Raw genomic sequence first — 21,004 nt, forward strand, 5'->3', positions numbered from 1 at the left:
CCGTGGGTATTGAGGTGATGTGAGTCTCCCTGATAAACCTCTTAATTGGCATCGCTCGGCTGTGGGTGGCGGAGTGGCGACGGGTCGCGGAAAGCGCTTTGAATCTGTCCCCATGGATACTGAGCGCCGCTCCACCTCCCACAGCTGGGTGCTGCTTTCCAGATGTGATTTTTTTTCCGGGGCAGGAAGGGGAGTTGGCGGCTCTGGGGGCTGTCAGATGCTGCGTGCCTGCAGTGGGTGGGTGCACCTGCACCCTGCCCACCCACACTCCCCACTCCACACCACACCACCCACGTTCTTCCTGCACCCCACTGTTCCTCCGGGGCAGCATCCTGCCCCCAGCAAATCCCCCCTCCCAAAATGCCCCAGCAGTAGTGTCACACTGGCATCTCCTTGTCCTTGTCCCCCCGCAGCTCTTCCAGCAGTTTGGCAATATGATGGCAAACCAGTTTTGGGCTGCAAATGTGCCTCCCAGTGAGGCCATCAGCCCCAGCAGCGGCAGCCAGCAGAGGAGGTGCTTCATCATCGCCAAATACCGGGAGGGCAAGTACCGCCGCTATCACCCACTCTTCGGCAACCAGGAGGAGCTTGACAGGGTCAGTGTGCCCCAGGGATGGGCATCTGCTTGGGGGTCCCGCCTGGGCAGAAAGTGGTGCTGAGCTGGGGTCCCGAGGCTCTTTTTTTGTGTCCCGGCAGACTGCCGACCATCCCTCCCTGCCTGTATCCCTGCCTGTATCCCTGTCTGTATACCCCAGCCTTCACTGCACACCCTGTGTCCTCACTGTGCACCCCAAGCCACAGCCTGGGGTCTCCAGGAGGGATGAGCCAGCTGTGGGGACAGGGTAACATCTCTGCCATGGGGCATAACCTTGTCCAAGATAGGATCTCCCTACCACAGCCACAGGGTTTACCTCTCCCTGGCTTGGAAATTGTTTTGGGGTCAAGCCCTGGGCTGGATGGGGTTTATGGGAGTCGGTGCTGGGGGCACACCCCAGTTGAGGCAGCTTGACATCCCTCTCCAGGAGTACCTGGGCAGCACTCCTGATCACCAGGCATGGCACCATTTCCTGGGCTGGCTGTTGGCAGAGTGCCAGACTAGAGTCACACAGAGAATGTCACACAGGCAATGCCATCCTGGCACTGCCATCCTGGCACTCTGGCCTGACCTTCCCCTCCTGCTCTGCCGTGCCTTGGCCCCTGCCGTGGTTTCTCCAGTGTTTGCACAAGCGGTGGGGGTACACGGGGGGCCCAGTTAGCCGAGGGAATTCGCATGTGGGCTTGTTTGTTTTCCTACTCCGGCTCGGCCGGCCCGCCCCGCTGCCGTATGACTTCACCCCGGCTCCTTAAGGGAGGGATTCGCTGCCGGCTCCAAACTTTTTCTCCCACTTTGAGCCTCCTTTGTTCTGACCAGGCGGCCGGGAGGCGGCCGGGAGGGGGTCCGGCGGCTCACTGCACTCCCCCAGCTCCTTTTGCTGGGGTTCTTCTCCTCCTCCTGCTCGGTGGGAGCCATCAGCCTCACCGCTGGCCTCCTGCCTCTGCTGCAGGCTCTGTGTGCGGCTGTCACCACCAGTGACCTGGCAGAGACACAGGCTCTGCTCTTCTGCGGGGCATCGGTGACCTGTGACACCGGGGACCCGCAGTGCCCAACGCCCCTGGCCCTGGCTGAGAGAAGTGGGCAGCGCCTGCAGATGGAGTTCCTGCTCCACAACAAAACCTCAGGTAAGGGCTGACCCCCTTGAAGCTCCTCCATGGGCTCACACCCACTGCAAACATCCCCGGAGTTGCTGCTGGGGTGTTCTCAGGGACACAGCTATGTTTCCTGCTTTGTGTCCTGCCCAGCAGACTCCTGGCAGGAAGCTCACCATCTGCTGGCACTGTTGGGGGTCAGTGTACCTCCTGAGAGGGAAGAGAGGTTTTGGGGCATCCCTGCACCCCTGGGGGCTCAATCCCAGCTGGGAACACAGGTCTGGAGCTCATCTGGAAATGCCAGCTGGTGTTGCAGACACCGGAAGGGATAGGGGAGAGTATTTCCACACCATCCTGGCATGCTGTGGGCATTCCAGCCAGGTTCAAGGGACATTCCTCTGTCAGATGGGCAGCCCCCACCTCCAGCATGTCCCTGGGGCAGGAGGGCTGACCCCTTCATGGCCAGTCCCGTTCTGCTGGATGTGCACCCCTGCCCCTGAACTTCAGGAGAGCTGATGGCTCCCATGGGATTTACACCCTAATAAAGGCCTCGGGCGGGTGGACAGGAACACTTGGGCAAGTGGAACAGAGGTGTGGGAGTCTGGCCAGCACCTGCCAGAGCTGTCACTTCCCTCCTTGCCTCGGCAGCCAAGTCTGTCCTGCGGAAGTTGGAATTTGCCCAGGTCTGGGGCTGGCTCAGCTCTTCCTGATGTGTCAGCACTAAAGGTGCTTGGAAGAGCTTCAAGGCCTCCCAGGCCACCCCAGTAAGCCAGAAAAATCCAAAGCTTGGGTTCATACTGCTGGGGCCAGCAATCTCCAGTGCCCTGGGATCGCTGGGGTGGATGAGCCCAGCACCGTGTGGAGCAGGGCTGGACTGGGAGAACAGGGATCTGCCTCATCCTGGATCCTCCATCTCTACAGCTCCAGGCACCCTACACGCTGACCTGGGTGTGATTTAGGGGTGTACCTGCATCCTATCTCTGCTTTATTCTGGAGGAAGTGGGAGTTGGGTTTTGCTGGCAAGGTGGGGAAATGGAGACAGGGGACATGACTGTGATCAGATGAGGAGGCAGTGACAGAGCCCTGGGCTGTTATTTCAGCTGCAGGACTCTGATTCTCTGCCCTGCACATCCTGCAGAGCATCAGGGTTCTGGGACAGCCTGGGAGTGACCTCAGTGGTGGGCGAGCTTGGACCCCCCCTCCCCACACTGTTCCCATCCAGTCCTAGCTCGGTGCTTAGGAAAGGGCTTTGGGGAGGACTCACGATGTAGAGTGACTCCCAGGCAGCCCTGGATTTGGACACCAGCACTGTTCCTTGCACCTCGGCTGTGCTGTGGTGGGAACTCGGGGTGCAGCCTGTGAGATGCTCCTTGTGCTGAGACTGGAGAAACCCAGCTGCCTTGTGTGGATGGAGGGGAGGGCAGCTCCCCGTGACAGACTGATGTCCCCGCTTGCAGAGCCGCCACGCCTGGAGATGGTGTGCAGTGAGGAGAAGCCCTACTCTGTGCTCCTGCCCTCCATTACCCACAGTGGCTTCCTCTACAAGACCCCCTCCATGGTCAAGCCCATCAGTGAGCGGAAGGGCCCAGAAGGTACATGTGTGAGACAGGAAAAAAGGGAGATGGGAGATTTATAGCAGTTTCCCCTGAGAGGGGAAGTTGCACTCTCCCCTGTTCTCTCAGGCATCGAGAAGGTGAAGTGCAGCATCACCTGGTAGCCTGGTTTGCTGGGCACCCAGGGGGTGCTGTTGGAGTGCTCAGGCTGGTTGGGTGGGTGCCGTGGGGTGGGCCAGAGCTCAGGGAAGCTGCTCAGTGGTCTCCTGTGCTGTGCAGAGTTCAGCCGGCGGTGGTGCACACTGCAGGATGGTGTGCTCAGCTACTATGAGAACGACCGTAACACTGTGCCCAATGGTGAGATCAGGGTGGAGGAAATTGTCTGCCTGGTGAACAACCCGCTCCATGCCCATGGGTAAGGCTGCACTCCCCTGGAGCACCCTGACAGCCCCTTCGTTCCTCTCGCACAGCTGCAGTGGCCCCCGTGAGGGGTGGCATGAGGGGACTGTGGTCCCCAACCCCACCAATGGCCCCTGAACCTATGGCTTTGCAGGGATTCTGTGTAAATAATTTGCAGCCTCTTTGGAGGATCTTTCCAATGCTTTTGTAACACCTTTGAGACCTCTTTGTAGCTACTTTGTAGTCCCTCTGGAACCCAAATCCAACTCCTTTGTAACCATTTTGTGGCCCCTGTCCAGTCCCTATGTCCCCTGTTGGAACACGTCTGGCAGCACAGGGATGCTGGAGTGCCTGGGGCCATGGTAAAGGGATCTCACATTAGATCAGCCATTATCAGAGCCATCAGCAGCCATGCAGCAGGATGCTCCCACCCCTGGAACACCCCTATTGCCCACCCAGCTCTATCCCACTCCTGTGGGCACCCAGGCTCCCCTTTTCCTCCCTGCTGAAGGATTGAGAACACGTTTGAGGTGTACACCGAGGCAGATCGACTCTACCTCTTCGGGCTGGAGAGCCCTGACTCCGCTCAGGAATGGCTCAAGTCTATTGCCAAGGTGGGAAGCAGGGGTCTGGGGTGGCCCTGGGTGCTGGTGGCAGCTGGATGCAGTGGTGCTGATGGATTCCTCTCCTCTCTGGCTCAGTCCTTTGTCCACCCCTGTGCCGAGGATCTGGTGGCACTAGACTTTGCCCGGCTTGGCCGAATGCGTTATAAAGGGGGTCTCACCCTGGAGCGTGCCCAGGAGGGCTGGTTTGCCCTGGTGGGCTCCACACTCCATGTCTGCTCTGAGGACGGCCGTCGGCAGGAGCCTCTCCAGCTGCGCAAGCTGCAGGAGCTCTGTGAGTACCACTGCCCTGCTGGCAGCATCCCCTGGCTGGGAGGGAGGCATGTCCCCCAAATCCCGTCCTAGGGTGCATCTAGCTTTTGGTGGGAGGCTGGTGGGTGTCACTCTTGTGGAGCTCAGTGTCCCTTGAATGAAGGGGAATGCAGCCGCTCTTTCCTCTCTCCATCCTCTTTCCCTTCTCCATCCTCTTTCCCCTCTCCATCCTCTTTCCCCTCTCCATCCTCTTTCCCCTCTCCATCCTCTTCCCCCTCTCCATCCTCTTCCCCCTCTCCATCCTCTTCCCTATCTCTGCTTGTCCCATCTGGACTGGAGCTGGACCTGTTGGCAGAGCTTCCCACAGCATGTGGGTCTATGGTAGCTGTGGCACCCCATGTTCCCGTGGGTGATGGCTCCCTGCCTTCCTTTTCAGCGATCCAAGGGGACAATGAGGTTCTGGTGCTGGTGGAGAGGCGGAGGTAAGAGGGTGCAGGAGAGGGGGGTTCCTCCAAGCCAAATACCCCTCCTTTTTCTTGAGTGTCTTTACGCTCCATGGCTCTAGACCCCCAAAATTGAGTTGGGATCACCTGCAGGCCCCCAGGGCCAGCCTTCCTGGGGGTTGCAGACATGCAGTGGGGTGTGGAGGAACACCACCCCTGAGCCTGAGCCCAGGTGTGCTGGCAGGACACTGTACATCCAAGGGGAGAGGAAGCTAGATTTCCTGGGCTGGGTCCACGCCATCCAGAAGGCTGCAGGCAGCTCTGGAGACACCTTGTCGGAGCAGCAGATGACGGAGTCGGACGTCCCACTGCTGGTGGACCGCTGCATTGACTACATCACCCAGTGCGGTATGGGTCAGGTCCTGGGCTGCTGGCAGGGCAGGGGGAGGGCATTCAGGTCAGCCCACTCATGTGGCATGGCAGGCTGAGCACCCTACATGCTTGTGATACGTTTTCCCTCCCTCGCTGAAGGTCTGCTCCTGCTCTGTGGGAGGGCTCCATCTCTAGCAGGGCTTTGGCAATGGAACACCTGCGGGATGGGATACTCTGTGGCACATGGCAGTGTTTGATGGGGAGCTGGTGAGCCAGGAGTGAGGTCTGTCTCCTGTAGAGGTGGTCTCATCCCCGCTGGTTCCATCACAGGGCTGACATCTGAAGGAATCTACCGCAAGAGTGGCCAGAACTCCAAGACCACCAGCCTTCTGGAGGTGCTGCAGCGGGATGCGCGCCGCGTCTGCCTGAAAGAGGGAGAGCACCAGGTGGATGATGTGGCCAACACCCTGAAACGCTTCTTCCGTGACCTTGGGGATGGGCTCTTCACTCGGCGGTTGGCCCTGGACTGGCTGTGGGCAACAGGTGAGCCCTGGGGGCTGCTTAGGGGTGACAGGAGGAGGGCCATGGGCTACCTAGTTCTGTGCAGCCTGTTTGTCCCCTCCATGGGTTGGAGAAACATGTCTGGGCTCCACATGTTCCCCTGGGCTGGGGTCTAACTGGTGGGTGAGGAGTGGAGTGTGTTCCTGCTGCCCCTGTACAGACTCATGCTCTGGCAAGGGTGAGGCTGAGCCAGGGGAGACAGTCAGGTTCCCCTTCCCTTCTGGATCTGCTCTCTGGACACTAGAGATAGATGCACTCAGCAGAAAAACAGACATGCTATGGCTGCATGGAGCTGGGATGCTCCAGGTTTGTGATGCTCCAGCTCTGTGGAGCTGGGAGGCTCTGGCCCCATGATGCTGGGATACTCCAGTCCCATTATGCTGAGATACTCTCTTCCCATGAATCTGGGGTGATCTAGCCCTGCAGAGCTGAGATGCTGTGGCCTCATTGAGCTGGAGTGCCCTGGCCTCACAGGTCTGGGATGATTTAGCCCCATAAAGAAGGCGTGCTATCACTCCACGGACCTGGGATTCTCCAGCCCTAGGATGCTCTGCCACCTTGGAACTGGTTCCAGCCCTACTGAGCTGAGGTGCTTCTTCCCCATTCGGCTCGGATGCTCCAGTCCCACGGAGCTGGGACCCTCTGGCCGTATGGAATTGGAGTGCTTTGGCTCCATGATGCTCCAGCCCTGTGATGCTGGGTTACTCTGGTCCCATGATTGTAGGATGCTTCAGCTCCAGCATGCTCTGGCTCTGCAGACCTGGGATGTTCTCTGGCCTTACAGATTTGGGATGCTCCATCCCCATGCTGGGACAGGAGAGAGGAAGTGAAGTCTGTAGAAGGGATGGTGTGGCCCTGAGCCTTAATCTCTGCTTTGTGCTCCTCCATGCTCATTCTCTCCCTCTGCAGCACTGGAGGATGAGGAGGAAAAGGTTAGCAAGTACCGGCAGCTCCTGGCTGCCCTCCCTCCGGTGAACCGGGCCACACTGAAGGCACTCATCAATCACCTCTTCCGGTATGGCATCGACCCACTGGGCATCAGCGTCTCCCCTGTAAAGTCCTTGGTGGCTCTGGGATGTGGGAGAGCCCTCATCCTTTGGCTCATGCCCCCAGCAAGGAAAGGAGAGGAGTTTGGGGTCAAACTGTGCCTGATGGCAAGCATCGTGTCCTGCACAGGGGTTGGAGGGAGGGGTCTGGGGGGAGCTCTGGGGCAGGAATCTTGACACAGTTCCCCACAGGGTTCAGTGCTTCTCTGGGGAGAACCAGATGAACACACACAACCTGGCCATTGTCTTCGGGCCCACACTCTTCCAGACGGACGGGAAGGACTACAAGGCAGGACGTGTGGTGGAGGACCTCATCAGTCACTACGTGGAGATATTTAACGTAGGTTCACCCCTGGGTCCTACTGTGTGGACATTCACAGGGAATGGAGAGGTGGAAGGAGGAGGAGGTCAGGTTTGCTTTGTCTTGTGGACATCTTGTTTTGGAGATAAGGGGAGAGAGGACCATGTCTTTTCAAATCTTGGAAACCCAAAGCCTGGAGCCAGGATGGTCTGGTCAGCCTTGATGGCTTCTCTTCCCTGGCAGGTCAATGACCAAGAGATGAAGAAGCAGCAGGATGAAATCACAGCCATTATGAAGATGCGGGAGGCATCATCCAGTGGAACACAAGTGGGTCCTGGACATGGGGATGTCTTTTCCTGAGGCCCCCAGTGTCTACTGTAGCATCTCCTGGACATGCCCTGGGCAAGGGATGTCCACACTGGTGGGGGGGATTTCACTCACACGTGGGAAGCTGCAGGCTGAAGCACTTTACTGTTGCTCTCCAGCAAGCTGGGGACTTCATCTGCACTGTCTACCTGGAGGAGAAGAAGACAGAGACAGAGCAGCATGTCAAGGTGAGTGGTTGGGCAGAGGGTGAAGAGGGGACAGGGATCCCCTCGTATGTCCAAGTCTCTGTGGTGGCACGGGGGACTCCCACTGAGCTGGTACCTCTGTGGTGTGAGGATGGAAGGGCCCTGGGCAGACTGATGGAGACTTGTCCCCTCCCTCTCAGATCCCAGCCACGATGACAGCTGAGGAGCTCATCTTTGAGATCTTGGACCGACGGAAAATTGTCATGAAGGAGAAGGACTACTGGAGCTGCTTTGAAGTCAATGAGAGGGAAGAGGCAGGTTGGTGCAGGGGCATGAGGGTGGTGATGAGGGGGAGAGAGAGATGGAGGTGGGGATGATGTTAGCGGTGGAGATGGGGATGCAGGTGGGGATAAAGTAAGAGATGGGAATGAAGTAGGGATGAGGATGGAAAAGATGATGGACATGGTGATGCAGATGGAGTTAGGATGGGTATGGGGATAGAGGTGCAGTTAGAGATGGGAGTGGATATAGGGATGAGTATGAAAAATCTCCCCTTGTGATTGCACTGTGGAGCAATCTGGGATGGGCTCCAGGTGCTCAGGGGAGGAGAGATGTTTTCTTCATTTAACTTGTACATGGCCGAGTACTGCAGATGGGCTGAAGTTTGGGCCAGGATGTCTCTCTTTATCCTTAGGAGTTCAAGTGCCTTTGAAGCTTGATGGGGGAGGTGTCCAGGTTCTCTGGCCACCAAAGTGAGTAGCCCTATGTTTGCCATAGGCAGCAGCAAGGGAGAGATCAACAGAAGCAGGGTGAGACCCTGGTCCTGCCTGCTGGTGCCTTGAGCTCCTGCTGCCAGTGGGTGGGGGGGTCAGTCTTTTCTAGGTAACAAGTGACAGGAAAGGAGGAAATGGCCTCAAGTTATGCCAGGGGAGGTTTAGGCCCAATATTTGAGAAAATTCCTTCAGCTGAAGAGTTGTCCAGCCCTGGCACAAGCTGCCCAGGGCAGTGGTGGAGTCACTGTCCCTGGAGAAATTGACAAGACCTGTAGATGTGGCACTTGGGGACATAGTTGAGTGGCAAGATCATGCCAGACCCTCAGGGCACAAGTGTGACTCTCTCTGGATGGGAACTGGCCCTGGGAACACTTCCTGAGACCTGCCTGTCTCCTGACTGACAGAGAGGCCCTTGCATTACTCGGAGAAAGTTCTGCCCATCCTGCACTGCCTTGGGACAGAGAGTTACCTGGTGGTGAAGAAGCACATGTCCATGGAGAACATGCTCGTCTACCTTGGTGAGAGGCAGGGAGAGAAGGAAGGGGACGGGACAGAACGGGATGGGGATTGGACACGGGTGGGGATGCAGAGTGGAGGGAAGGGGATGGAGAAGGGGTTGGGAGTGGAGGATGGAATGGGATCCATGCAAGAAGGCACCAGCTCGGTTAGAAAGTAGACATCAGCTCAGTTAGCATGACTTGGAGCCCCCTGATACGGTGTCATGGCCAGATGCTGTGCCTAGAGCAGTAGGGAAGCTGGTCCTGCCTGCCCTGCCCTGCCTGGGAGTGGAGGGTTAGTGCCAGGGCTCTGCAGCAGTTGGAGGGCTGCTGTTTTGGGGGGTGAGGGTCTGGCTGTGCCTCCTTGGGGGGCCGGAGCCACTCAGGCATGTTCCCCCAGCCAGCAGAGTGGGTGACTGCAAGCATGGCATGATGAAATTCCGAGAGGAGAGGAACCTGCTGGGCCTTGGGCTGAGCACTGGCTTCCATGATCGCTACTTCATCCTCAACCACTCCTGGCTGCGCCTCTACAAAGAAGTGCGGGTGAGCCCTGCCTTCCCCTCTCCCTTCCCTCTCCCTTCCCTTTCCCTGGCCCTGCCCTGGCCCTGCCCTGCCACACTGTGACTTTGTGGGGATTCCCTGAGGACATGGTACCCATTTGGGTTGGCGTTGCTCAGCCAATGCAGGCAGCCATGGGCAGTGTGGGCAGTGCCAGAGCTGGCCCCAGAAGTGCTGTCACCCGTGCCTGGAGCAGATCCCAGAGCTCTTGGCTAGTGCCAGGGCTGAGGGGGGACATGGTGGCATGGTGGCTGTGCAGGGGCAGCCACTCCCTGCCCCCCAGTTCCTGGTCACCCTGATCTGACACTGCACCCTAGCACATTGCCACTTCATCCCTGTGCCCTCCCTGAGGGCACCGGGGGGCTGCAGGGAGGGGTCCCCCAGCTCTGCTTTAACCCCTCTCCTCTGTTGAACAGACCCTGAGGCAGCGGAACTACCCCTTGGAGAGTGTGAGTAGGGAGGGGAACAGGGGGCTTAGCTGGTGTGCAGGGGCTCCCGTGCCCTCTGCCCTTACAAGTCTGCCCAGGGTTGACCTCAGATCCAATCCAGGGTCAGTCTCAAATCCAATCCCACAGCACACATGTGCCAATCACTGGAACGGTCCCTGGTGCTACCATCTCTCCCCATTTGGCCCTTCTGGCTTGGTGGTCCCACTGTCCTCCATTCTAGACAGCCAGAGCTGGGTCTGGGGAAGGGACCAGAGAGGATGGGGATGGGCTGAGCTGCTTCCCCATCCTGTGGGCATTGGATTGGGCTCTTGTAAGTCAAGACTGCTTGCATGTGAACATGAATGGAAGGTCCCTGGGGTCCCCAGTGTGGCACTTCTGGGCCATGGCAAGGCACAGCCAGCACTGGAAGGGTCCTCATGCTGTGCCATGATGGCAGTGAGATGTTCAGAAATGTGCTCTGGGCAGAGTGGGTCTGGGTCCACCACTGGCCATGATGCTGAGGAGGGGTATGAGGTGGGATCCCATGGGAAATGTCTAGTGCCAGGCTCTCAAGACCCTGTCACAACTTGCTAGTGCTGGTCCCAGCTCTGAAGGCAACTGGCACTGTCTAGTGGGGACAGGCCACCTGTGTCTCTTGCTGCTACCTGTGGCCCTTGCCATGGGTGGCAGACACATGCTCTGCTCCATGCTGGGCTTCACCTTCCTCCCTGCTGTGGGGTGGAGCCTATCTCAGGAGCAGTGGGCACTGTGGTGGGTGGGGACAGGTCTGGCAGCCACCAACCCAGTGCTGGTTCCCTGTTCCCCCAGAGTCACAAGCCAGAGAAGGAGTGGCCTGTCCGAAACCTGAAGGTCTACCTGGGTGTTAAAAAGAAGCTTCGACCCCCGACGTGGTGAGCAGCAAAGGGGTAGCCCGTGGGGTTATCCAAGGGATGAGGATAGGAGTGGAGATGGGGACAGGGACAGTTTTGGCTGCTGGACCTGCCCCTTGCTGGCCAGGCCTCCAGCCACCATGTGTCAGAGTAGCCCTGTAGGAGGCTGCTGTGGCCCAGTCCAACCAGCAGGGACTGGGCTGTCCCCAGCACTGTCCACAGCCCTGTCCACAGCCCTATTCAGAGCTGTCCCTGCCCTGTTATTCTCCTGAGCCCTGTTCCTGGCACTGTCCCTGGGGATGTTTGTAGGGCTGGGGGGATTTGCACAACTGGGGGAGGGTTTGTGGGGCTGGAGAGGGCAGTTGCAGGGATGGGGGTTGGCAGGGATGAGAGAAGTTTGCTGGGGTACTTGGCCAACAGGGGACAGAAGCACAGGCTGCTGGGATTCATGTTTTCACTCTCCTTTTCCAGCTGGGGCTTTACAGTATTCTACGAAAACGAGAAGCACGAGAAGCAGCAATGGTGAGGGAAGGCGACATGGGATACTAAACTTATCCCTGGGACAGATGGACACGTGGCAGCTCTCTGGAGCCTTTGCCATGGCAGGGAGAGATGGGGAATCAGAAACCATGAAATGATTTGGATGGGGACTGACCTTGAAGATCATCCAGTTGCACCCTCCTGACAATGGCAGGGCCATTGTATGTGTGGAGACAGCCTGGCTGAACACTCATGTCACCATACAGGTTCCCCCTGGGGCCTGTGGCTGGCCCCTTCAGTCCCCTGGGGTCTCATGCAAAGCAGCAACTGAGGTCTGTGGAGTAGGCAGGTGTCCCTGGGGTGGGCAGGGGGTACCCCCTACTTGCCTCCACCACTTCCTCTGGCTGCTGACGCTGTTTCCACAGGTACCTGTGCTGTGACACCCAGGCTGATCTGCGGGAGTGGTTTGCCACCTTCCTCCAGGTGCAGGTAGGGAGTGGGCAGGATGATCACTCCCTGTAAAGTGGGGTACCCCATGGGGGACAGTCCCAGAGGGATGCTTGGCCAGCAGAAACCCTTTGGGGTATCCAAGCATCCCTAAACACCGGCACCTCAGGGCAAAAGAGAGGTCCTGGGGTGGATGAGTGTCCCTCACTGTCCCCTCTGTCTGCAGAACGGGGGTACCCTGTGGCCCTCGGAGCGTCCCAAGGTGCGGGTGGCACAGCCTCAGCAGGATGCCAGGTTGGGTAACATCTCCCTCATCCCGCTGCGGGGCAATGAGAGCGAGATGAGGAACAGTGTGGCTGCTTTTGCTACTGACCCTCTAACTGTGAGTGATCCGGGCCACTGGATGGCTCCCCGTGCCGGGCAGCATTCCCCCTGCATCACATGATGGGGTCCTGGTCTCCAAGCCTGGGTGGGGGATATTCCTGTTCCCATTACTTATGACCTGCATCATCTCCAGTGATGGATCTGGGGGGGCTCGTGGGGTCTCCTTTGGGGGCTGGTGGGGTCTCCTGGGTCCAGGGGGGTCACAAACCATGTGATGCAAAAGGAGAGGATGCTGCTATGCTCCTGATTTTTCTTCTAACAAGAGTGGGTTTTCTGTCCTGGTCACACATGAACTCCCCACCCTGCTGTCTTGTCTGTCTGCAACAGCTGTCCTGCCCAGGGGCTGTCACCCATCAGATGTCCCTCAGACATGTGGGTGCTGTTGCTGGACCCTTGCCCAGCCACGAGGCTGGTGGTGGGACAGAGATGATCCCACCACCTCCAAGCCAGTCACTTGGGCCCTCGTTGCTGCTATAAACCGGAGGGGCAGGGCTGTGCCAGGGGAGTCCCTCACTGGCATCAGTTGGGCATCACCCAGTGGGTGCTCAGGGATGCCCCAAGGGCACAGAGCAGCATCTTTGCTGCCCTGGAACCCCTGCACAGGCTCAGGTTTATAGCAGAGGGCAGTGGGGAAATCTCCAGGGGCTTTGCTGTGGGTTGTGCTTCAACAGTGTGCTTGTGGTGTTGTGGTCTGGTACACGGGACCAGCACACCAGGGCTCCCAGGGGACAGTGAGTGAGTGTCCCCTGACACGGGGCCGCCATGGGAAGGGGTTCGGGGACCACAGTGACCCTGGGGCAACCATGGTTTCTCTTGCTGGGGGTTTTCCCCTGTGTCCCCCTGGGTGCCATGCTGCCAGTGATGCCCAGACATGGAGGAGGAGGCTGAGGGTGAAAGGTGATCTGTCTGCCCTTTGTCCCCAGCTTCTGCGGAACGTCTGAGCTGGAAAACTGATACGCCAGTGAGTGTCCCCCATGCCTGCACCCCTTGTCCTGATCTGGTGACAGTGAGAGCCCATGGCTCTGTCCTGTTGCTATCCTGGCTTGGGGACATGGCACGTGTCCCCAGAGGTGGAAAGGGGTTGGAAGTGCCTGCTCTGTCCCTTGACTGACACTTTGCTCTCCACTTGTGCCACAGGTTCATCTCCAAGTGGGGCAGCCCTTGGGGTCCTGCGCCAGCCCGCATCTGCCAGGGGTCCTGTTGCCTCCAGAGCCTCCACTGGGCCCTCTCACCTTCCACTGTGCAGACCACAGAGAGCCAGGAGGGGAGATTCCAGCGAGGCCACCCTCCAGCCCCAGCAGAGCTGGGCTTGGGAGCCATTGCCAGACAGCCCACAGGATGTCACCCCACAACTCTGTGCCTCGGCTGCCTTTGGCCACCTCTTCTTTTCCCAGCTCCGGGAGGAGAAGCAGAGCCTGGCCGGGAGCTGCAGTCGAGGGCTTTTACATTTCCTCTTCCCTCCCCTATTTTTAAGTCTTTCTCCTCTAAAATGATAAGGCAGATGGGAGCTGCCCTTCCTGTGGTCTGAGGGACCAGCCCTTCCCATGGGATGCAGGCCTGGCCCCAGGCACAGCATCATCACACTCCCATCACTCCTGGGGAAGTGTCCCCTCTGTGCCAGGTAGGGCAGGGTGACAAGAGCCTCAGTATTCACCCAACACTGGGAAGGGGGTGCCCCTGGTCTCTGTCCTCCATCTGTCAGGATGGAGATGGCAGCACCAGCCCCTGCGTCCCACTGCCGCCTCTTGACAATATTAAAGGTCTGAAGAAACAAAGTGGGAGTGTTCAGGTCTCTGCCAGCTGCACAGGGCAGGGGGCACTGGGAGCTGGAAGTGCAGAGGGATGGTCCTGGATGCACCTGCTGGGTGCTTGCCAGACAATGGGAGCCATGGAGAAGGCAATGAGCTGCCCTTTTGGGGACAGAGCAGTGGCACCCCAGTCCAACAATCCTCTGCCAGGATTGCTGAGCCTTGCCAGTGCAGCCAAAACGCTGTGTGCAGTGCCAGAGTTGGTGTCTGTGTTGGACTGCCACTGTAGGTCACCTGGACTGGGTGGGAGCTACCGAGAAACACTTTTGCACGTATGCTTCAGGGCCTGGGCCCCTGCAGTGTGAGGCACAATGGGCATTTCAAAGCCAGAGGTTAGGAGCTGTCTCTTTGGATCATGGCAGCTGTGGGAACTCCTCCCCACAGCCCATGGCTGATGCTGTGTGCTGTGCTGCCTGACAGTGCTTGTGACCTTGGAACTTGCCATGGAAACCCTTTGAGCTTCATCTCACAGCCATCGTGATGGGGAACATCCTTGGAGCTCAGCCTGAGGGGCAGAAGGTAGCCGGGACTCTGCTTCCCCTGGTTTCCAGGGATGTGGGGATTAGTATCCCCACATTAGGGATTAGGGAATGCAGGGGTGATCAGGGAGGCAGGGATGGAAGGGTGCAGGGTGTAACTGCAGGGCTGGGAGCATCATTCCCTGCTGAGTTGTCTGTGGCAGCCCTGAGTGGGGGCGTCCTGCCGCCCCCTCCTTGTGCTGAGCCACCACAGGGGCTGTCGGTGAGTCATGCGTGGGAGCAGGAGGGCTGTCAATCACCTGCAGGTGCTGCCAGCCTGCGGGGTGGTGGCAACGGTGCTGGCAGTGTCACCTGCAGTGCTGGAAGGGGTGGAGGAGCCACCAAGAGCCACCTGTGTCCCCCTCTCCCCGTGAAAGCAGCACCCTGCAAACCTCAACGGTACCGGTGTGTGCTCCCTCGTTGTGGCAGGATGAGGACCCAGGTGTTGGGAAGAGGGGGAGAGCCTTCATCAGGCCCGGTTTCATGACCCCTCTCCCCTTCTGCTGTGCCAGACTGCCCCATGGGGCTTCTAGTGCTCAGGACTCTGGGCTGGGAGTGGATGCCTGGCACCAAACCTCAAGGATGTACCATTGGTGCTCAGCTTTGTTAGATAGCCATTCATTCACCCATAATCTCTCTGTCTGTCCCCTCATCCATCCATCCATCCATCCATCCATCCATCCATCCATCCATCCATCCATCTATCCATCCATCATTCCATCCATCCCTTTCTCCCTACCTCCTTCCCCACCTCTATCTCTCCCCTGCCCCATTCCCTCAATCCACCCCCTCCTCCAGCAGCCTACGTGTCTCTCTGGTCATGCAGCTCTCTCTTATCCTCTTTCCCACTCTTTCACCACTAGGACATCCAACCCCTTCATCTTGCTCTGCTCCAGGAGCCAAACAAACTCTTTGTGGCTCCCAATGAGGCAAGCTTCCAGCCAGGGCTGGATCTGTCCTCCCTGCACCCCTCAACAGAGCAGGGGCAAAGTGTGGGTGCAGCAGGGGGAGGCTGGGGACCTTTCTGCATCCCTTTCTAGATGAGCATTAGATTTGGGGTTCCCTTCATCTCCAACCATGTTCTTTGAGGAAGGGATGAATAGGGAGCTGCCGGTGGCCCACTTGAGGGAATCTGGGAGTGGGCAGGAGGGATGCAGTGGTGGTGCTCAGAACCTCTGGATCCCATAAGCATGAGGTTTGGGGTTCCCATCACCTTCATAATGTTTTCTGGGGTAAGAGATGGGCAGTGAGCTCCTGACAGCCCACCTGAGCGTAGCCAGGGTGCAGTGATGATACTGGGCACCCCCTGCCCTGATGTCCTGCAGCCTAGTGAAGGCAGGAGGGGCCAGAACACTCTGCAGCCACCACTGCTGCACTGAGCTGGTACAGCATTGCCCTGTGGAGAGCTGGAGCCATCCAGGAGCCTGTCACTCCAGAGCAGGATGGATTGGGCCCCTCTCCAGCTCTCACTATTCATAGTGCTGTGGAGGCGAGCGCCATGTGACACCCCACATCGGCGAGTGATTAATTGCAGAGACATTTACAAACAACTTAATAAACTGACATTGGTAGGGGTTGGGCTTGTGAGGGTGTCTTCTGGCTTCTCCACAGCCACATGCTGGGATTCAGCTGGGACCTCTTTGAGACTCACAGCCTCTTCCTGGAGTGCTGGAGGCCTTGGCACTGTCCCTGTCCTTGCCCATGGTCTGGTGGTAGTGGGAGCATCAGTGACTTTGTGTGCCAGACGCAGATTAGTTCAATGCCAGGCTTGAGTCATGGTCATGGTGCCACCAAGGAATGATGTTGCCATTCCTCTGAGGTGCTGCCTGCCCTGAGTGCCACCATTCCTGGGTATTGTGTCTTGTGGTGGGGACACCCCACATTCACTGTCCCCGTCCTGGGTACCCTGAGGAGGAGCTGGGTGCTGGCTGGACAGCCTGGAATGATGCCACAATCACCCCATGGCACCAGTACAGATTGTCTCCAGGGGCTCTCCCCTGCAGCCCACACCCACAGCAGCTCAGCACACCGCTCTGCATCCCACTGAGTGACTTCTACCCCTGCACTCCCCCTCCCCCCTCAGTAATGAACTCAGCAGATTATCAGGTCCTGGGTTATTAGAGAGCAGCCACACTCCAGCAGACTTTAAACCAGTCATTATTTCATCAACAGCCCCATTAAGCTGTCACTGGCTTTTTCCAGCCTTTTCCCCATTATTTTTCTCTTTTCCTTGCCTCCTGCCTTTTCTCCATCTTTTTTTATCAGAGCGTGTGGCTGCCAACACACTCAGGATGGTCCCAAGGGCTTCACTTCATCCCTCAGCTATCAGTTTACCCACCCAGAAAATGGGATCAGGCTGGGGCAGGATTTGAGGAACTCTACCACTCCCCAAACTGACACAGGAACCCCCCCTCCCTCTGCTCCCTCCACTTTTAGCCTGGCCCAGTGATGGAAAAGGGATTCTGGATATTGGAGAAGAGAGAGAAGAGCCCGTAGGAGGGTTTTAAAAGCAGAAAGTGAAGGAGCAGAGGAAAGGCCCAGCTGCTTGAAGCCTTTTATCCTTCTCAGTGCTCTCCCCTCTCCCCCTGCTCTGTCCACTCCCCACTTCCTCCCTGACAGCCGCCCACTCGCCAGGGGCTTGAGAAGAAATATGAAAGAAATTTAAATAGCTAGATAAATGTTAGGCTGGTATGGAAAGGAGGAAAGGCTGCAGAGGTGGGTTGTGCCTAGGAGGGTCCCATGGGATGGGGAATCTGCCTCTCCCAATCCCACTGGGGTGCTGGCAGTGCCAGGGACTCGATGCCATGTTGCAGGTGATAGATGGGAGCTCAGTGTCTTGGGAGAATGGAGAAGGGGTTTAGGGAGGGATGTTTGCCCTTGGCTTGGCATGGCCAGAGCTGGTCAAGGAGACGTGACTAAAGCAAGATGGTGATGGGTGGCAGAGGTGAGAGCCAGGCTGGGATTTTCCCTGTCAGGGGGATCTTGCCAGTGGGCACAGGGATCAGGATGCTCTGACTGATAGCTGTTTATCCAGCACTGTCACAGCCCTGGCTCTGATGAGGAGCTGGGTTTGTCTTTCGCCATTAAGTAGACGTTAATTTGCATTTATTTAAAAATAACAGAGCTGTCAATCTCTTTGTTAACATCAGAGCAGCAATGCTTCTGGGTTGTCAGTCCCTGTCCAGGGCTGGGCACGGAGCTCAGCTAGGATCCCCCGAGGCCAGGATCCCCAGGGAGATGTGTACAATGTGGGACAGGCAGATACATACAATTGCTGAGTTGTCAGCATCCTGGCTGCTGCATGTCCCCTGGGTGACAGCCCTGCTCCTCTCTGTGCTCCAAGACTTCTAGGGGTGGGGAGAAACAGGGAGGAGTTTTTCAGGGATGGTGGTGGCATTCAGTGTCCCCGTGGGCTGTAGAAGGATCACAGAAGGGATCTGAAGCATCTCTGGAGCCTCCCTGGAGCATCTCTGGAGCATCCTGAGCTCCCTGAACTCTGACCCCTGCAGGTTAAGGCAGTGAAATCCCTATGGAATCAATTGTTGGAGCCTCAAGGCTTAGTGACCACCGTGCTCCAAGCAGTGGTATGGATGTGCCACATGTCCTGCAGGCTGGGCACCCATCCCTTACCCAGCCCTGAACCCAGATGCAGCAGATGTGGGTGCAGCAGGCACAGCAGGCACATCCACTCGTGGATGACATCTCTCTCTGGTTCACCAGGACTCAAAAATCTCTGTTTGCCCTTGTTCCAGCTGCTGGGAGATGCCTGAGGAGCCCAAGTTGGGCTGTGACTCACAGATGTATGTATGAGCCCCCCATATTCACTGACACTGCGTGTCTGGAGCTGCAGTTCCCTGCATGGCCATGCATCCAAACACATGCATTCCTGCTCAGGTGCACACACACGAGTATTTATCCCACCTAAATACGTGCCCAGGTGAGCAGCAGCTCCATGGACATGTGGCCCTGAACCCCCTGAACCATGTCACCCCACTTCCATGGGGGCTACCACTGAGACAGCAATGAGCTTTGGATTATTGAAGACAAGGGAGATGGCAAACCTCTGTCTTGGGTGTTCCTGGAGGCCAGGACTGGGATGAGAGGAAAAATAAGAAAGAACAAAATAACAACAACAACAACCACCACCACCGAAAAAAAAAAAAAAAAAAAAAAAAAGGAAAAAAAGAAACAAATGACAAAGAAAAAGGATAAAAGGAAACAATAAAATAAGAAAAAGGCAAACAAAAAATCCCCAAAACTTTATATATGAAAAGACAGGAGGAAAAAAAAAAACCAACCAAAAAAACCAACAAACCCCCCCCCCCCAAAAAAAAACCCCAGGAAAAAAAAAAAAAAAAAAAAAAAAAAAAAAAAAAAAAGGAAAAACCCCCAAACCAACCAAAAAACACCTCTTTGAGGCGAATCACTTCAAATTGGCTATTTATCGGTGCAGCATCCCGCTGGGAGGTTGCCATGGCTACCTGGCAGCCAGCAGCCGGGGCGGCAGCGTGCCAGCCCCATGTGCCTCTCCCTGCGTGTCCCCGCCGTCCCCCCGGCCACGAACCTTTCTGCCTGCTGCTGCTGGTGTTGAGCGAACACCACAGTGCTCAGCCCCACCGTGAGGTGCTGCTGCCTTTGAAAGCCACCTCCTGAGGTTTGGGACCCACCTGGGAGGATGCCCAGGGCACTTGAGGCTGGCATTGGAGGTGTCCTTGCAGAGCTCTCTGTGCAGGTCAGGAGCAGAGCTGAGCTCCCATCTGGGTGGGAGGGATGCCTCAAGGCACTTCTGCTGCCCAGAGGAGCACTGAGTTCCCCTTTTACCCCTGGAAACATCATTGCTGCTTCTCCCCACCCCAAGAAGCCCTGGGACATGGTTTGGAGCAGGGCTGTCATCCACAGGACGTGCTGTCACCAGCCTGGAGGAGCTGAGCCCTCTCACTCCTGCTCACCAGCCGTGCTTTGAGGCAGGTGGTTGGGGAACCTTTGTGAAGAGTCTTTTGAAGCCTTGTGCCAGCCCTTGGGGATGCTGCTGCTGGGTTTGGAGGGATCATGTGCAGGAGCTAGAGAGTTCCCAGGTCAGCGCTTGCATGGATCCCTTCTGTGACCCCAAAGGACCATCTCAAAGGCAGCCTCTCTCCATGGGAGCCCCACTCTCCCTTCGGGGTGCACCCAAGGGCCATGACCAGGGGACACTGATTGACCCTGACCCTTACTGAAGGTGCAGGGAAACTTCTCATCTGCCCCAGAACTGTTGAAAGGCAAGGACATTGGGATGCCTCTTCCCAGGAGCATGGAGCTCCTTCCTGCTCCTTCTGTGTCACCAAGGCTGCCTGGTTCCTGCCCTGTCCCCTGTTCCCCACCTCATCTGCCACCAGTCCTGGGGTCACAGGAGTATTAGGTGCAGAGGAAAAGCCCCTCCACTCCTCCTGTCATCTCCAAAGCAGAGGTGGATCCGTGCCTCTGGGTGAAGGGAAGAGGGGATTTGGGACTTCTAGGCTCAGTCTGCACCCCGGTGCCACCCCGGGGTTGGATGCCTTGATGCCTTCATGCCCTCTTCCATAGGCAGCAGTGGGAGAGCTGGGAAGGGCTCAGGGGTGGCAACAAGGATCTCCAAAATCTTCAGCATTTTTGGAGGAAGGAATCAGTGGAGGGGGTCAGGTCTGGGTCCTTGGTATGGGGCAGGACAACAGGGATGGTGCCTGGGCTGTGGTACCTGGTAGAGCCCTGGGAGCATCCTTGTGATTCCTGACAGCTCCCAGTACCACAGTGTGACCCTGCTGCAATCCCTGTCCCCCATTGTGTGCCGAGTGTCTCCCCCAGTACAGCCCAGGTATGGAAAGTGCCACCTGCAGAATGGCACCACAGGGATATTTTCCCATGCTTTGGGCTCAGGGACACCTCATACTACCGTGGGACAGAAAAACTGGAGGGGCAATGAAAAGTGAGGTTGGGAAATGAGGAGAGAGTGTCCCCCCATGCCCCTTAGTGTCCATGAGCACCTCATTCTCCTGGCTCAGCACTGGGGAAGGTCACCCCTGTGATGTCCTGAGTGTGTAGAGCTGGTGGGGCCCTGTCCCCTCCGCCCCCAGGTGACAGATGTGACCAGGCAGGGGACACTGGCCGAGGCAGGTTCAGTGCCAGGTGCAGGATGGGGCTGCAGGAGCTGGCGCCAGCTGCCCTCCCACTGCCCTGTCACTCCCCAGGGGCTGCAGGCTGGGGGGCTGTGGGTGGGGGCTGCAGGCTGAGGGAGCTGTGGGTGGGGGCTGCAGGCTGAGGGAGCTGTGGGTGGGGGGCTGCAGGCTGGGGGGCTGTGGGTGGGGGCTGCAGGCTGAGGGAGCTGTGGGTGGGGGGCTGCAGGCTGAGGGAGCTGTGGGTGGGGGGCTGCAGGCTGGGGGGCTGTGGGTGGGGGGCTGCAGGCTGAGGGAGCTGTGGGTGGGGGCTGCAGGCTGGGGGGGCTGTGGGTGGGGGGCTGC

General features: G+C 57.8%; 1 protein-coding gene across 1 annotated transcript in view; it reads left to right on the forward strand.

Moving 5' to 3' along the window:
* Positions 1-13,980, forward strand: part of ARAP1 (ArfGAP with RhoGAP domain, ankyrin repeat and PH domain 1) — a 31,909-nt gene extending 17,929 nt beyond the window's left edge. Inside the window, exons 13-34 of the mRNA XM_066340624.1 lie at positions 414-596; positions 1,545-1,719; positions 3,144-3,278; positions 3,519-3,654; positions 4,150-4,252; positions 4,340-4,535; positions 4,950-4,995; positions 5,201-5,364; positions 5,659-5,871; positions 6,799-6,904; positions 7,128-7,275; positions 7,480-7,563; positions 7,722-7,790; positions 7,949-8,066; positions 8,926-9,039; positions 9,419-9,561; positions 10,833-10,915; positions 11,366-11,416; positions 11,800-11,863; positions 12,048-12,203; positions 13,129-13,166; positions 13,343-13,980. Of these exons, the coding sequence (XP_066196721.1) occupies positions 414-596; positions 1,545-1,719; positions 3,144-3,278; positions 3,519-3,654; positions 4,150-4,252; positions 4,340-4,535; positions 4,950-4,995; positions 5,201-5,364; positions 5,659-5,871; positions 6,799-6,904; positions 7,128-7,275; positions 7,480-7,563; positions 7,722-7,790; positions 7,949-8,066; positions 8,926-9,039; positions 9,419-9,561; positions 10,833-10,915; positions 11,366-11,416; positions 11,800-11,863; positions 12,048-12,203; positions 13,129-13,146 (2,505 nt within the window). The 3' untranslated portion in view covers positions 13,147-13,166; positions 13,343-13,980. The remainder of the gene's footprint in view (positions 1-413; positions 597-1,544; positions 1,720-3,143; positions 3,279-3,518; positions 3,655-4,149; positions 4,253-4,339; positions 4,536-4,949; positions 4,996-5,200; positions 5,365-5,658; positions 5,872-6,798; positions 6,905-7,127; positions 7,276-7,479; positions 7,564-7,721; positions 7,791-7,948; positions 8,067-8,925; positions 9,040-9,418; positions 9,562-10,832; positions 10,916-11,365; positions 11,417-11,799; positions 11,864-12,047; positions 12,204-13,128; positions 13,167-13,342) is intronic.
* Positions 13,981-21,004: the final 7,024 nt, after the last annotated feature.

This window comes from Sylvia atricapilla, chromosome 2 (genome assembly GCF_009819655.1).
Source record: "Sylvia atricapilla isolate bSylAtr1 chromosome 2, bSylAtr1.pri, whole genome shotgun sequence".
Taxonomy (NCBI): domain Eukaryota; kingdom Metazoa; phylum Chordata; class Aves; order Passeriformes; family Sylviidae; genus Sylvia; species Sylvia atricapilla.